Below are 14,687 nucleotides of genomic sequence, written 5' to 3'. Positions count from 1 at the left end.
GATCATCTTTCCAGTGACGCAGACATTCCTCTGGCTTCACTGAGAAACCTTGCTCCGCGTTTGCTGATTTGGCTGACACATTATACTAACATGTCATGATTCAATTTAACTTTGGGAAAGATATTTAAACTTTCTGAGCTTCGGTTCCTTCATTTGTAACCTGGGAATAAAGAGTACCCAGTTTGGAGGGTCCTTGTGGCGTTACATAAAATACTCAACACAAAATGATTAAAGCAGTCCCAGCACAAGGTACATGCACAATGAAAATTCAGTAGTATCATTGACCCAACAAGTTTTGAGTTTTTTTCCTAATGTTTTAAAGCTTAGCACTAGTGATGAGAAACCAGGCATTGAAAGATAGAATTTGACTTAGAGACCTATTTCTTGATATAAAACTCTTTTTGCAGAATCACATCCCACACAATCTAAAGAATGCCATATACTTCCATTAAATCTCAAGTGGCTGAAAAGGCTAATTTTCCTGACCCTACATTTGACTTCATTGGGGTGTACGCAGGCTAAACTGTACAAAGTTAAGCTACAACAACAAAAAAAAATGACCCCAAATTAATGTACTGTTTTTGTGCAAAAGGATAAATAGAGCATTTTATTAACACTTTTTTTTTTTTGCAGCAACAAAATGATAGTCCACATCTTTTCATTCAACACAGTAAAAGCGATGATCACATTACATCACTTTGAGACACAAAGCAAAAGATATTTTTATTATCTTAAGGTCAAGAATGGTTTGCGTTTTTAAAACAAACTTTATGTTTTATATTTGCAGTAGCAGGGCCTCCAGTCACTAGCACAATACAATGAGCAGATCAAATATCCAGAACAGACAAACACACCAATAATATTTTAAGTTGAATTGGGAAATGTATCATTGTCATTTTCAAACATCATAAAGAGGTCTGATGTTAACTTTTTAAAGGAAGAAAATCATTCCAACCACCCGAACAGCTACCAGAAGCAAAATGAAGATAAATATACAGACAGGAAATTTTATGCATTGCACTTATTGCTCGGTACACAAATGTTGCAATTTCTGTTGAGTTATATTAAGAAATGACAAGCAAAATGCCTCTGCCCCATCTAAAATTCTATGACTCTATGAAAGTAGAAATTGCAGTCCCCTAACCCAACATTAGGTGTATGCTATTTTTGGTTTCTTGTGAAGACCGTTTATTATGTATATGTGTATGGATATGTATAAGATATACAGATATATATAGATATAGTTTTAATATAATTTATTGTCCTATATATTTAAGACAAATATTTTAGTGGGAATTTAAATAATAAAATCATCTACTTATAATATCTCTATTAAGTTTACCTTTTCATATTATATATAGCTCTGTGGCACAAGTTTCATATATGTTTAATCAGTAAGGAACAAAGATACCTCTATCATGTCTATTTCTTTTGCTGTTAATATTGCATTTTAAGGGCTATATCTCCATAGTAAATTTCTTATTAGATTCTTTATGGTGTATGCATCTTTTTTTTTTTCCTAATGCAAGTTACAACCAGTACAAAGTTGTAATAAAAAATACATTGAAGTCTATTTATTTTTAATATTTTTGCAAAAAAGTTATGTGATATGCTACATGAAAAGTCAGATTTTATTGAAGTGTGAAGTGTTTTATACTGTTAGGTAAATGAATGGAAGAACATGAAGCATACCCCTCACTCTACAACTTCCTTTTCACAGATAAAAGTGTTTGTGCCCAAGCATTTCATATAAAACACTGCAAGATATTCCTCTTGAGAATCAACAAAATAGTCTACATTGTGTAATAACAATAATTATTTAGTACACCTTGCTAGTTGCTAGCCCACAACATTCTTCTCTACATGAGAGATATCTCAACTCTATGATTTATACTCAATAAATGTTGCCAACACCCGATGCAGCCAACATGACAACTTCACCTTTTTTTAACAGGACTTCTGCACGATATCTTGCAATACGGTGTAACAAATACGTAAGTGCATTTTGCATGATCAAGTAGCTTTGGCTTCCTAACCTTTGTAGGATGGGATGTGCCAACTGTTTTAGTTGTGCTTTAGTAAGTGGTGATGAGTTTTAACTCATATGAATCTAATGAATAACTACTTACTTCTACAATTTTGACCAGTCAACCTTTAAATCACAAATGCAAGAATGGATGACTTGAATGGAAATGATGGAGTTTCACAACTTCTATAGATTGCACTTGATGGTAACTTTATGAGTTTGTTTTGATTTCATTTTTACAACAAGACTTGCCTGGTTGATATGTGTACATGTTTACACCACATCTTGTAAAATTTTTGTGCAATCACAATTAATTTAATCACAAACACTAAAAATAAATCCAGCAATTAACTTTGTTATGAATAATCATCTCGGTCCTTATAGTTGTATGAGTTTTGTACTTCTTCTTGTACAAATTCCTCTTTCTTTTCCCAACCATTGGGCCAACCTCCATTGGCCTGTGTTGTGGCACCGTAAGACTTAGTGGTACCATAATTTATATAATTTTGAGTAATGTCCCCTGTTTCTTCATCGAGCTCATCTTCATGGATAAATCCACATTTCTCTTCACTTGTTTCCTCAGGGTCTGCCCAGGGCTGCTTCTCTCCTGAGGCGAATATTGCATAAAATATAACTCCACCATAGTGGACTAGGGCAGCGATCAGGAAGACATACTGCCACTCTTCACGTGACTGCGGTGACAAAAAGCGGCATTGTGAGAACAAACTCCCTGGGTTTGAAAAGCCTAACATCTTCTCTGAAAGTTCCACCATTAAGCGTTTCCTAAAATGCTATCTTCAGGGGAAATCCTTGTTCTGTGTCTAGTTAACAAACACTGTCAGTGAAATGTTCTATATTACTGTGACTCTCATTATTCAAAACTTTTTAGTCTAAAGTTCTGAAATAGAACTCCAAAGATGTCTATGGTCTGCTCATTTTTTAAATTTCATAATCTTTCTGTAAATTCCGTTGAGTTACTTAGTTTTTTCTTCCACTTCTTTTATTTCCTTTTAGTAAACCATAATTTAAAAGGTCTACCTATAAAGATAAATACTGATAACAATATTCTTGTCACCAGAGAAGCCCTAATTTAGAAACTCTACCTATAAAGACAAATACTGATAGCAATATTCGTCCATCAATTACTACAGAGAAGTCTAAATTGATGTTAACAAATAAAGCTGTGAAGATTTCCATTTGTCTGTTCAAATGAGCTAGGATGTTGTTGTTTTGCCACACCAGGGATACTAGAAGTATTAGAAGGTGTTGAAAGTATAACCTTTATCGGCTGGAGAAGCAGGCTCCCTCAGAGTTTGGAAAGAGATTTCTTCTGAGCCTCAGTTATCTCCCCTACTCAGAGATGTGGTGACTGGACCACAAGCAGAATGCCACAGAGAACATACAGATGCTTTTCCTAATCATGAGAGAGAGTATTCTACAAATGAACATCTCTTGCTCTGTCTTACCTTATTCTTTGTCATTGCACCAACAATAATAGGGCAAACCATTCCTGACAATGTGCCAACACCATTCGAAATGCCCATTAAGATACTGGCATATCTTGGAGCAATATCCAAGTGGTTGACATTGAAGCCTGAAATACACACAGAAGGTGTGACTCAGAGAATCCCAAACCTTACAGAAGTAGGTGACTACAGAATTTTCTCCACCACCCTCACCAACCTCCTTAAAAGACACCAGGTTCATAGCATGTGCTTAACTATTTTTGATAATTTAGCTCAGAGATATAATGAGAATAGAAAGAGGTATGATTTGTTATCCAATACTTAACATGTGATATTTACTCCATAGAGAAGAGGAGATGCTCATTAAAAAAAAAAAAAAAAAGAGGGGATAATCAGGGGTAAGTAAGTAGTGAATAGTAACAAACACCAATGTGTTAGTCACTCAGTCATGTCCAAGTCTTTGCGACCCCATAGACGATAGCCCACCAGGCTGCTCTGTCCATGGGATTTTCCAGGCAAGAATACTGGATTGGGTTGCCATTTCCTTCTCCAGGGGATCTTCCCAACCCAGGGATCAAACCCAGGTCTCCTGCATTGCAGGCAGATGCTTTACCGTCTGAGCTACTTTCGTCGTTGTTATTTTCTAGTGGAAATATGTTGAGTAAACTTTATCAACAGTCAAAATGTTAGAGGAAAGTAGAATATAAATTTCTTTAAAATCAGAATGTTACAAGTATATATTTTTTTAAAAGTATCTTACCAGAAATAGCAAATCCACTGAATCCCACGGCAAGTACCAAGAATGAGATTGCGACCCCTCTAGTGTGAGAATAACCAACAACCAGAAGCAGCGTGGCCTCCATGCCAAAACCTTCAGAAACAGACACATGAAAATACTTCAGAAATTTATGTCAATGTTTCCAGTGAGTCAAAACTATTAAAAATGATCACACTTATTTGACCTAGAAAAACACTTCAGGGATTCTATCTTCAAAATAATAATAACAGTCATTTATTCACAGAAGTTACTGAAGCCTTCTTTGTGTTTTAAGAAAAACAACAAAAACAACCTTAAGTTTCAATAGTGGGAAGGGTCAAGTCAGTTACGCAATTATCTAAAACTAGAAGTTATAAATATTTGAAGATGGGAGAATGATTCTGAATGAACATTAAAGGTACAAATTTAATAGCATATGTGATATGCATAAGAAAAGCTGAATCATGTCGATTTGAACTTTGTGAAGTAAAAACGTGTTCTTAGCATACTTACCACCACAATTCATGATCTTCCTTACTGTAGTAGTTGAAAGAATTTGTTTGCTTCTTAGAAAATCTGCAATCTGCCCTCCAATAGGTACAATAATTGTCATTACTAAGTGTGGCACAGCAGATAGCATGCCAACCTGATGAGAAACGAAAAGGAGAGGAATAAGCAATGTGGGCAATTTAATGGTCTTGTAAGCTCTTTATGGACAAAGGAAGGAAAGAGTACTGTCTGTAAATGACCACTTACTCATTCTCAGAGTAAGCAATAACTTCCAGAGAATAAATGAGAAAAGCTAAGCACATTTGCTTTGATTCTTGTTTCTCTTCTAGACGATAACACTTCTTTTCTGCTATGTGTCAGTAAATCTTGAGTTTCTGAGTAAACTATCCTGAATTTTATCACAGAATGATTCACATTTATGTGCCTATTTTATAGTCTTAAATATGTTTGTAGAAATTCATCATTAGCAACAGAGGAAAAGAGAAAGAGAGACAAAATCAGAGAGAAGAGAAATACGTTTGACAAACCTTGAAGAGACTATTTTAAAATTTGTTTTTAATTCATAATAAAGATAAAACCTTAATTGCATGTTAAATATATCTTATGTTTAGTTTCTATAGATTAAGAGCTCAGAAAATACAGATCAATTCTCAGTTTTAGGCATTTTCCATGTCAAATAGCAATATTTGGTTACACTGTCACATAGCATACTTAGTTTCTGAACTAATTTCATACTAAATGGCTCAATTTAAAACCTAACCTGCCAGCATCAATTCAACATACATTTTTTTGATCAACAATTATGTGTAAAACACTGTCCTCTGGGCATCACAGAGGCAGAAATTGTGAATAAAATATATTTTAATTGTGTATTACCACACATATGGACTTAGTAAATTTCATACACATCAATATATAAGGAAGATTTTTACTAAGCATACTTTGAAGAACAATTCCTAGAAAATAGTAAATATTAGATAAATGTTCATTATTTGTACAGATGTGTCCTTCCAAACTAGATTACTGAAGGATTAAGAAAAGATTCTGTTTTATTTTACAATGCTGTATACTGTGGTATCACGACCATGGACTTGGAATGATTAATGACTAATTGAGATACTGCTGCTGCTGCTGCTGCCAAGTCGCTTCAGTTGTGTCCGACTCTGTGCGACCCCATGGACTGCAGCCTACCAGGCTTCTCTGTCCATGGGATTTTCCAGGCAAGAATACTGGAGTGGGTTGCCATTTCCTTCTCCAACTGAGATACTAAATGACTCTAAATAGCTTAAATATCCAAGCAATTTTATTCTTTCTTTCACTCCAGACAGAAACTTTTAATATTATTATCTTCATTGCAATGATGAAGAAACTATGACTTAAAAAGATTATGCCATTCTCAAGAGGTTGAGAAGATTTATATATGAGTATAGGCTGAGACTCTGTATGTGTGTGTGTGTGTGTGTGTGTATATATACACATATGAAAAAGTCATTGCACTTGTGGTTTTATCTGTAGGATACTCAGTTTAACTAAGGTTGATTAAAACAATCCCCTGTATAAATACTTTAGTTCACTTAAATTTTCCTGCACTTTTGAAGCATGGTCTTTTTTTAAAGTTAATTTTTATTGGGGTATAGTTGCTTTACAATATTGTGTTACTGTATAGCACAGGGAACTCTACTTAATGCACTGTGGTGAAAACCGAGGACACAATTATTCAAGAACAGGACCAAAGTTATGTATTAATACTCTCTTGCGGAGCTTAGATTTAGGACCATGTCAGCCTGGATCCAAATCTCATATTTTATTGCCTCCATCATCTCCTTTTCACATACTTTAGATAAGTCAGTAATTTTTTTAAACCAGTATAATCAAAATCTTCAGGCCGATTTGTATGTGTAGAATTTATCAAAATTTTAATTAAAATATAATAAGTGAATTAATCAACATAGATGCTGATTACATTTAGGTTTTGCAGAATATCGTGCACTCAGGCACTTTCTGTTAATTGGAGCTAAGGGCCAGAATGACCACACAGTTTCATTAACATCAGTTGGTTCCCTCACTCTCCCCGATGAGACTAGACTTTATTAATAGCCTCTCAGTGTCATACTCGTCCTAGATTGTGAAAATGGACTCACACCTCCAGCAGCCTTTGTTGAGACGTATAACACCTCTCAGAGCTCACGAAGGCTACCCTGCAATGTTTGATCAGCTCCAGAGAGAAGAGCCCTGTCTAAAGCAGTCATTCTTCTCAGGCATGGAGGAAGCAGTTTCCTTAGAAACAGGGATTACAAAAGAGCTCTTAGAATAGCTACTCCTAAACTCGGGTTTTCTTCAGTTTCAGGCCTCAGATAGTCATTCAAAGAGGCATAATATGAATAGCAAGCCCAGCTGGACTTATGTAATGACATGAAGAGAAATGGCAAGTCCATGGCCAAAGCAGACAAATGTATTCAGCAAAGCACTTGTCACTGAGATGGCATTGAGAAAATACTTGCTTCATGTTTAAATGAATTATGGTTTACCTGAATTTGAATGGCATAGTAAAGGGAATTGAAACATAAATTGAAGGATATGGGCTTAAACTTAATTCTGTCGCTTATTGTTAGCTTGGCCTTTGATAATTTAAATACTTTCCCTAGCTTCTGTTTCTCCATCATTTCAATAGAAATGATGATAGTTATTCAGTTGGTGGACAGGTTATTCATGAATATGAGAAGACCTTGTAAATTTCAATATATTGTAGTATTTTATGTTCATTTAATCCTTACAAGAATCTTAAAATGATTACATTTTCATACCTACAAATAAATGTAGCATTGAGCATGCTGTGCTGTAGCTGGAAATGTTTTATTTTTGTCTACACCACCAAGCTGTGAACACTTGAGGAACCACATTTTTATTTCTCAATATAACACATAAATCTTCACATATAAATGCTTGCCAAATGATTAAACTGGATAAATAAGATACAAGAATGTTTTCAGATATTTTTGCTATCCTCAAATCTTTTAGCCAGACAGATTTCTGAGGGTGTCGAAGCAGAGTTAGATTGATAATTATATAAATACAATTTCATTTAAATGAAATATTTTTTTGTTCACTGATGTATTGCCTTTGACCTGAAACTTAAAGGGAATTATACTTGTTTACAAGAAAAAAGGCTATGTTGTTGCCCGTCCCAACCAAGAGGTAAACTCTCTGAGGGCAAAGACTAGGTCTGTTTTGTTTATATCCCAGCAACAGTTTTTAGCAGGCATTTAAATGTAACAGGCACTCAGATGCCTAACTTAGTCTTTGTTTACTAGAATTAATTTGTTTTGTTTTGTTTTTTCATTTTATTTTTTAACTTTACAATATTGTGTTGGTTTTGCCATATATCAAAATGAATCCGCCACAGGTATACATGTGTTCCCCATCCTGAACCCTCCTCCCTCCTCCCTCCCCATACCACCCCTCTGGGTCGTCCCAGTGCACCAGCCCCAAGCATCCAGTATCGTGCATCGAACCTGGACTGGCGACTCGTTTCATATATGATATTATACATGTTTCAATGCCATTCTCCCAAATCATCCCACCCTCTCCCTCTCCCACAGAGTCCAAAAGACTGTTCTATTCATTTGTAATTCTAATTTTCAAGATAAAATTTAGGAGATAAAATATTGGCAAAGAAACTTAATAGTCACTAAAGTACAAAAGTAACGCTCTTTTTAAAGAAGGATAATTTTTACATACCTTGCTGATTTCAAATCCAAAGACTTCCTCAAAATATGCTGGCTGACTAATAAGCAATAAATAAAAAGTCCAGCTTCTGCAGAAGTTTGCAACAATTATTGCATAGACTGGCATAGATGTAAAAAATTTTCTCCATGGAGTCTTGAATTTCTGAAATTCCAAAAAAAGAGCCATTCGGATCATTTTAAATATTTCCTAACTTAAATGAGAATCATAGATACTTTTGCATTTTTAGGATGTGTATGCTGAAGCATGAGTAGGAGATAGGCAGGAGGTAGTGAGTTGTTAATTGCACCAGTCCAGTTAACCTTAGCGGCATAAATAATTGTTGGAAGAAGAAAAGAAGATATGGCTGTCCTGATTAAATTGTTTCAGTTTTAGAAATAGATAAGATTCTGTTTTCCTCAAAAAGTAATTCCAAATGCATAGATCCTAGTTTCCAAGATTTTTGTTTTGTTTTGGCAGTGATAGATCAGGCCTCAGCTGAAACTCACTGCCAAATCAATGACCTTGTTATCTGACATATTTTATATAAAATGTTGAAAATTCAACGCAGTTAGGAAAAGAAAAATAAGAAAAATGTGCAGTATTCTAGACCCCATCAAAAGTTAATAACAACATTACCTAACTACAAATTCTCTTGGTAGCCAGTGGATATCAGTATAAATTCTGTGACACTGGAGTGCAAGAGTCTTTAAAATTCACATGGTATACATCTGGGTTAAGCATTTGGCCACCCAGCACACCATAACTAGCTATTTAAGATATTCAAGACATTAAAAATTAACTTAAATATGATTAGCTTTGCTTATGACACTCATTAAAAAATTATACCTGGTATATTTAAAGATGCTGTGTATGCCCAAATACAAAGCAATTATCTTCCCTCAAGACTAACATTTTTTAGACCTTAAAAAATCTCTCATAGTTCCAAACACTTTCTCAATTCTTTATTTTGAACACAGAAATACTCTTTGGTGAAGGGGCAATAGCCTAATATAAATGTTTATCACTAGTTTTGGGATTTTTTTTAGTATTATTTATTTATTTAGGCTTTATTTATTTTAATACTATTTGTTTATTTAGGCTGTGTTGGGTCTTCATTGTTGTGCAGGCTTTTCTCTAGTTGTGACAAGTAGGGCTTACTCCCTAGTTGCAGTGCACGGGCTTCTCATTGAGACAGCTTCTCTTGGGGAGGAGGAGGAGCTTAGCTGCTCCCCAGCACGCAGGATCTTCCCGGATGAGGGATGGAATCCGTGTCTCCTGCACTGGAAGGTGAATTCTTTCCCTCTGAGCGACTAGGGAAGCCCTATCTTGGATTCTCAACCTAATAAGTTAGTAAAAGAGGTGGCAAACAGTTTTTTACAAGATTTAGTCATGATTGCTGGGTGTAGAGCCTCATAATTACTAGCAGTGGTTGTGAATCTAATCAAACTTTTTACAGATCACTTTAAAGTGATATAGTAGGAAGATACATTGTGGTGATCACAGGGAACAAATCAAAAAACAAAAACCTGTCCTAACAATAAATAGTGAGTATTTTTGCTTTAGGTAAAAGTTTCTAGTGACACCATCATAGATGGATTCAAAAAGTGCAAATTTAAAAGAATTTTTTCCTGACAAGTTCTAGAAAAATGGTGCCAGATGAATATACTTATTTCAAAGATAATAAAAATGACCAAATACAGGAATGTCTATTATAGCATTGTATTTTAATAAGTAATAACTTCAGAAGATTTTAAGAAGAAAATATTTTTCTTGCAGAGAAGGTGTTGTTTTCAATTTATATCAGGATCATCTTCATTAAGTACTTTTTCTTCAGGCCACAAAGCACTTCATCAAATGTATGAGAAAGTGTCTAGTCATCTCTCTTAAAAACTATTGGTGGCTGTAGGGGGACTTATGATATTTTGATAATATTCTATTTACTGAACTGGTTGTTTGCTTCATAGGTGTGTTTAGTTTGTAAAAATTCAGCAAGCTATTTGCTTATATTTGTACATTTTTCTGTTTGCATATTTAATCATTTTGTAGAGAAAATGAACAGATTTAAAAGACATAAGAATAAACTACAATATATGATCCTTAATTTGATCTAAACTTCACAAACAATGGCTACAAAAGACATGAATACTGATTAGATATTAGGATTGAACTGGACATCTGAAATTTCAATATGATCTAGTATTGGATAATGTTAGAGAATTACTTTTAGTTGTGTTAGGTATGATGATAGTACTTAGATTATAAAGGAGAATATTATTTTTCTAGAGAAGCATGTATTTGTGGGTAAAGTATTATGACATCTCATTTACTTTAAAATTGCTCAACAAAAAGAAAAAGTGAAATAAATAAGGCAAGATGTTAAAAACTTTTGTTTCTATGCAGTGGATATATAGATATTCCTGTTACTTATTCTTTCTGTTATATGTTGAACTTGATCACAATAAAAAGTTCAAAATAACTAAAATACAAGTTCTATTCCCACTTGATCTCATTTTTAAATTTACTTCAGGAAAGTAAAAAAAAAAGAAAAATCAGTAAGAAGTAAAATACTGTGTTTGGAAAAATAGTAAATTCTAAGAAATGGAGAGTTTGAGCTTACCTATACTGTTTTATCAATCTACCAATTACTCTCTTTTGAGTCATTTCCAGAAATTGGTTTTCACTTAGACTAAATTTCTTGCTGTTTTAAAAAATATATACCTCACTTCAACACCACACAATCTCTCAAGAACTGGTAAATAGAAGAAGCATATTTTATCAATGATGATATGAGCTAATCAGAGTATTTTGGACTAGAACAGGAAGCTAAGTATGAACCCGCCTCCACACCATCACTTGTTTCTTGAGTAGCTACCATCAGAAAAAAAATTATCAGTCTATTTACAGAAGAAAACAGGAACGGGTGCCTTCTAATGCCAGACTATTTAGCTAATGGAACAACTACAATGTAAGATTTTTTTTTAAAGAACCGGCTTAATTTTGAATGTTACCCAATATGGCCTTTTCTTATTCATTAAAGACCAAGATGCCCTCAGCAACAATCAGTGACAGACCTTTTTTCCTAGAATGAGATGCCAAGGACAGGCCTTCCCTAACAAATGAAGCAGAGAATCAGAGCTGAAATCAAATACAACTGAAGTTGGGGGGAAGCATAATGCATAAGAGTCCTTGGTTATGCACAGTAACTTTCAACTCCTAGCATAAAGAAATTGAGTTGATTAGGTCCTGAATTACTGAGACTGTCTACAATATTTTTGCTTAAGGGTTTTATTTTATTTTTATAGCATCAGATGGGTATTCATTAGTTGCTATTTATGATGTATTAATATGTGTACTAAAATATTTGTATTACTGATATAGAACTGCATTTCTTTCTCTATCAGCAAATCTTGCCCAAGAAACTAAATTATAATCAGAAAAAGCCTTTACAATATTATAACACTTGATCTTCATATGATAATCCTAAAATGGTAATGTTTTATCAATAAAAGGGTTATATTATATAAAGAATATTTTTCAGATTAGCTACCTATGGTTGGCATACTAATGTTTTAGTATTTACTAAATTATGTAGAAATACACATGTATAAAACTTAGATTTAGAATATTCAGTGAATAAAAATATCTCCTTTCATGACTGTGTTAGGTGATTTGACATTTCCTGTAATCTAAATTTAACAAATACTAGTTGAATTTTGTTTCAATTAGCTATGTTGAGCTATTTTAAAAAATTTACTGAGGTTTACAGCTCCAGTATTATAGCTATAATCCAGTTAAAATTTGAAGGTGCTTAAGAAAAGTTAAAGAAAAAAAGAAATCATAGATGGAAGAAGGAGCAATCATTTCTAAGTCAGGGAATACACATGGAGTTAAAAAAAAAAAAGCAATCATGACTGATACTAAATTAGTTTTGCTGAATAGGGACACATAAAACAATCTGCTTGGTCGAAGAGAGGTGAGATGGAGAACAAGAATAGGAATATACACCATAATAAAGTTCTTACTTCCATTGCACCTAAAAGATTTGCACTCTCTCCAATGCTTTCTTCTATGTACCTACGTTCTTCATCTGTAATAGTAGGATGCTTTGCAGGACTCTCGTAGGACACCAAAAGCCAAAACATGTACCAGATCATTCCAAAGCTTCCTGAAAGTAAGAGTTCAAAAGGAGGAAGTCAAGGAAAGGCATACTCACCTAACTATTTCCATTTAACAGTCAGTAGCTGGGATAAAATTACAGTAATCTTGTAACAGGATTATAAAATGTGAATTTGAGCTTATGCTTCTCCAAATGAACCTAGCCATCTCTACTTGTCTTTTATCACTAGACTTCACGCAATCTGAAGACTGGTGCTGTAATTTAATCTTTGTCACTGTTAAACAATGCTGAAACACAGGAAACTCACAATAAATATTGAATGGTATAGTTTGGAACATGTTCATACATTCAACAAATATTTACTGAACAGTTACTTTTCCAGGTACTCTGCTGAATGAGAGAAATATGATAAACAAGAAAACACTCCTGTCCTCAAAAAATTTCGCTGGAAGTAAATCCTTTTATTTGTGTCTGTCTTTAATATAGGTAGTGGTCTGCATTTCCAGGGGAAAGAAATGCTTTTTCCCCTCTCCTGTTAGCACGTGCAGATCTAATAATGTGTGTGTGTTAGTCGCTCAGTCGTGTCTGACTCTTTGCAGCCCCATAGATGATAGCCCACTAGGCTCCTCTGTCCATGCAATTCCCAGCTCTAGTAAACAGACTATTAAATAAAATCCAAAAGAATATTCTTGGGCTTCTCTCATAGCTCAGTTGGTAAGGAATTGGCCTGCAATGCAGGAGACCACAGTTCAGTTCCTGGGTTGGGAAGATTCCCTGGAGAAGGGATAGGCTACCCACTCCAGTACTGGTGGGCTTCCCTTGTGATTCAGCTGGTAAAGAATCCGCTGGCCATGTGGCAGATCTGGGTTTGATCCTTGGGTTGGGAAGATCCCCTGGAGAAGGGAAAGGCTACTCACTCCAGTATTCTGGCCTGGAGAAGTCCACGGACTAGTCCATGGGGTCGCAAAGAGTTGGACACAACTGAGCGACTTTCACTTTCAATTTTCTGAAGAATATTTTAGCCTGAATAGATACTGTACATGAAACATGAGCTTCTATAATTAATGTGGTAATATTTAACAGTTTATGTGACTGTATACCAAAGCATATGCCTATTGATCATTGTTTGGACAGATGAAAGTTATAAATTCCAATACAATAACCATGCTACTGCAAGCTCTATTTCATCCCTTTATTCAGCACTTTCACCACTAAAATATGCCCTTATTGTGCAATATAAATCTGAAGCATCAATAACAGAAAAAAATCACATAATGTATCCTGATTCTCATCAACTGGTCATTTCATTTTTTCCTCATACTGTTCTATTTCTCCCTTGGGTAACAATCTAATCTCTGATCACTATAATACTATATATATATATATTTTTTGGGGGGTGGGGGGGCTAGTCAGTCTCTAAGTGCTTCTTAATATCATAACTTCTGATGTACTGTGCCCTTTTAATTACTGAATATGATAGCAAACACAATTTGGAATCAGATGGTGTGTGACAGCTTGGTAGAGTGTAGTGGTTGTGGAATATGGTTCTCCCATATTCAAATTGAGGCTGTGTCACTCATTAGCTACATCTTCTAATCAGTAACTAAATCTCTGAAAATCTCTACTACCAAATGAGATAATTCATTTTTTAATAAGATTTTTGCAAACAGAAGTTAAATAAGGCAATACATAAAGAAACTAGCATAGTGGATGGCACAAGATAAGTACTCAATAAATGAGAACTCTTGTAATTGAGTAATAATGATAATTTCCACTAACTGAATACATCTGAAGTGCTAGACACTCAGCTAATTGCTGTATATGCGTTATCTTTTTAAAACTTAAGCTGCCATATGGGTCTTATCTCATTAATTAAAAAAAAATGAATATTTAACATGTGGCTCAAAGACCAAGCTTTTGTCATATACAGCAAGTAAGCAAGTACTATTATTATGATATTTTCAGATTGTGCATGTGTGTTAAGTCACTTCAGTCATTGTATACGACTCTGCAATGCTATGGACTGTAGCCCACCAGGCTCCGCTGTCCATGGGATTCTCCAGGCAAGAATGCTGGAGTGGGCTG

The 14,687-nt window shown here is 34.5% G+C and overlaps 1 protein-coding gene across 3 annotated transcripts in view; it reads right to left on the bottom strand.

Annotated features, from left to right (window-relative positions):
* Positions 1-576: 576 nt before the first annotated feature.
* Positions 577-14,687, bottom strand: part of SLC17A6 (solute carrier family 17 member 6) — a 41,424-nt gene continuing 27,313 nt past the window's right edge. For all 3 annotated transcript variants that reach the window (XM_027532210.1, XM_027532211.1, XM_027532212.1), the window contains 6 exons: positions 12,508-12,650; positions 8,498-8,647; positions 4,763-4,895; positions 4,253-4,363; positions 3,493-3,620; positions 577-2,718 (listed from right to left, as the gene is read on the bottom strand). In XM_027532210.1, coding sequence (XP_027388011.1) covers positions 2,383-2,718; positions 3,493-3,620; positions 4,253-4,363; positions 4,763-4,895; positions 8,498-8,647; positions 12,508-12,650 — 1,001 coding nt within the window. In that variant the 3' untranslated portion in view covers positions 577-2,382. The remainder of the gene's footprint in view (positions 2,719-3,492; positions 3,621-4,252; positions 4,364-4,762; positions 4,896-8,497; positions 8,648-12,507; positions 12,651-14,687) is intronic.

This window comes from Bos indicus x Bos taurus, chromosome 29 (assembly GCF_003369695.1).
Source record: "Bos indicus x Bos taurus breed Angus x Brahman F1 hybrid chromosome 29, Bos_hybrid_MaternalHap_v2.0, whole genome shotgun sequence".
Classification (NCBI taxonomy): domain Eukaryota; kingdom Metazoa; phylum Chordata; class Mammalia; order Artiodactyla; family Bovidae; genus Bos; species Bos indicus x Bos taurus.
Note: the sequence above shows the minus strand (reverse complement) of the source record. Positions and strands in the feature narration are given on the sequence as shown.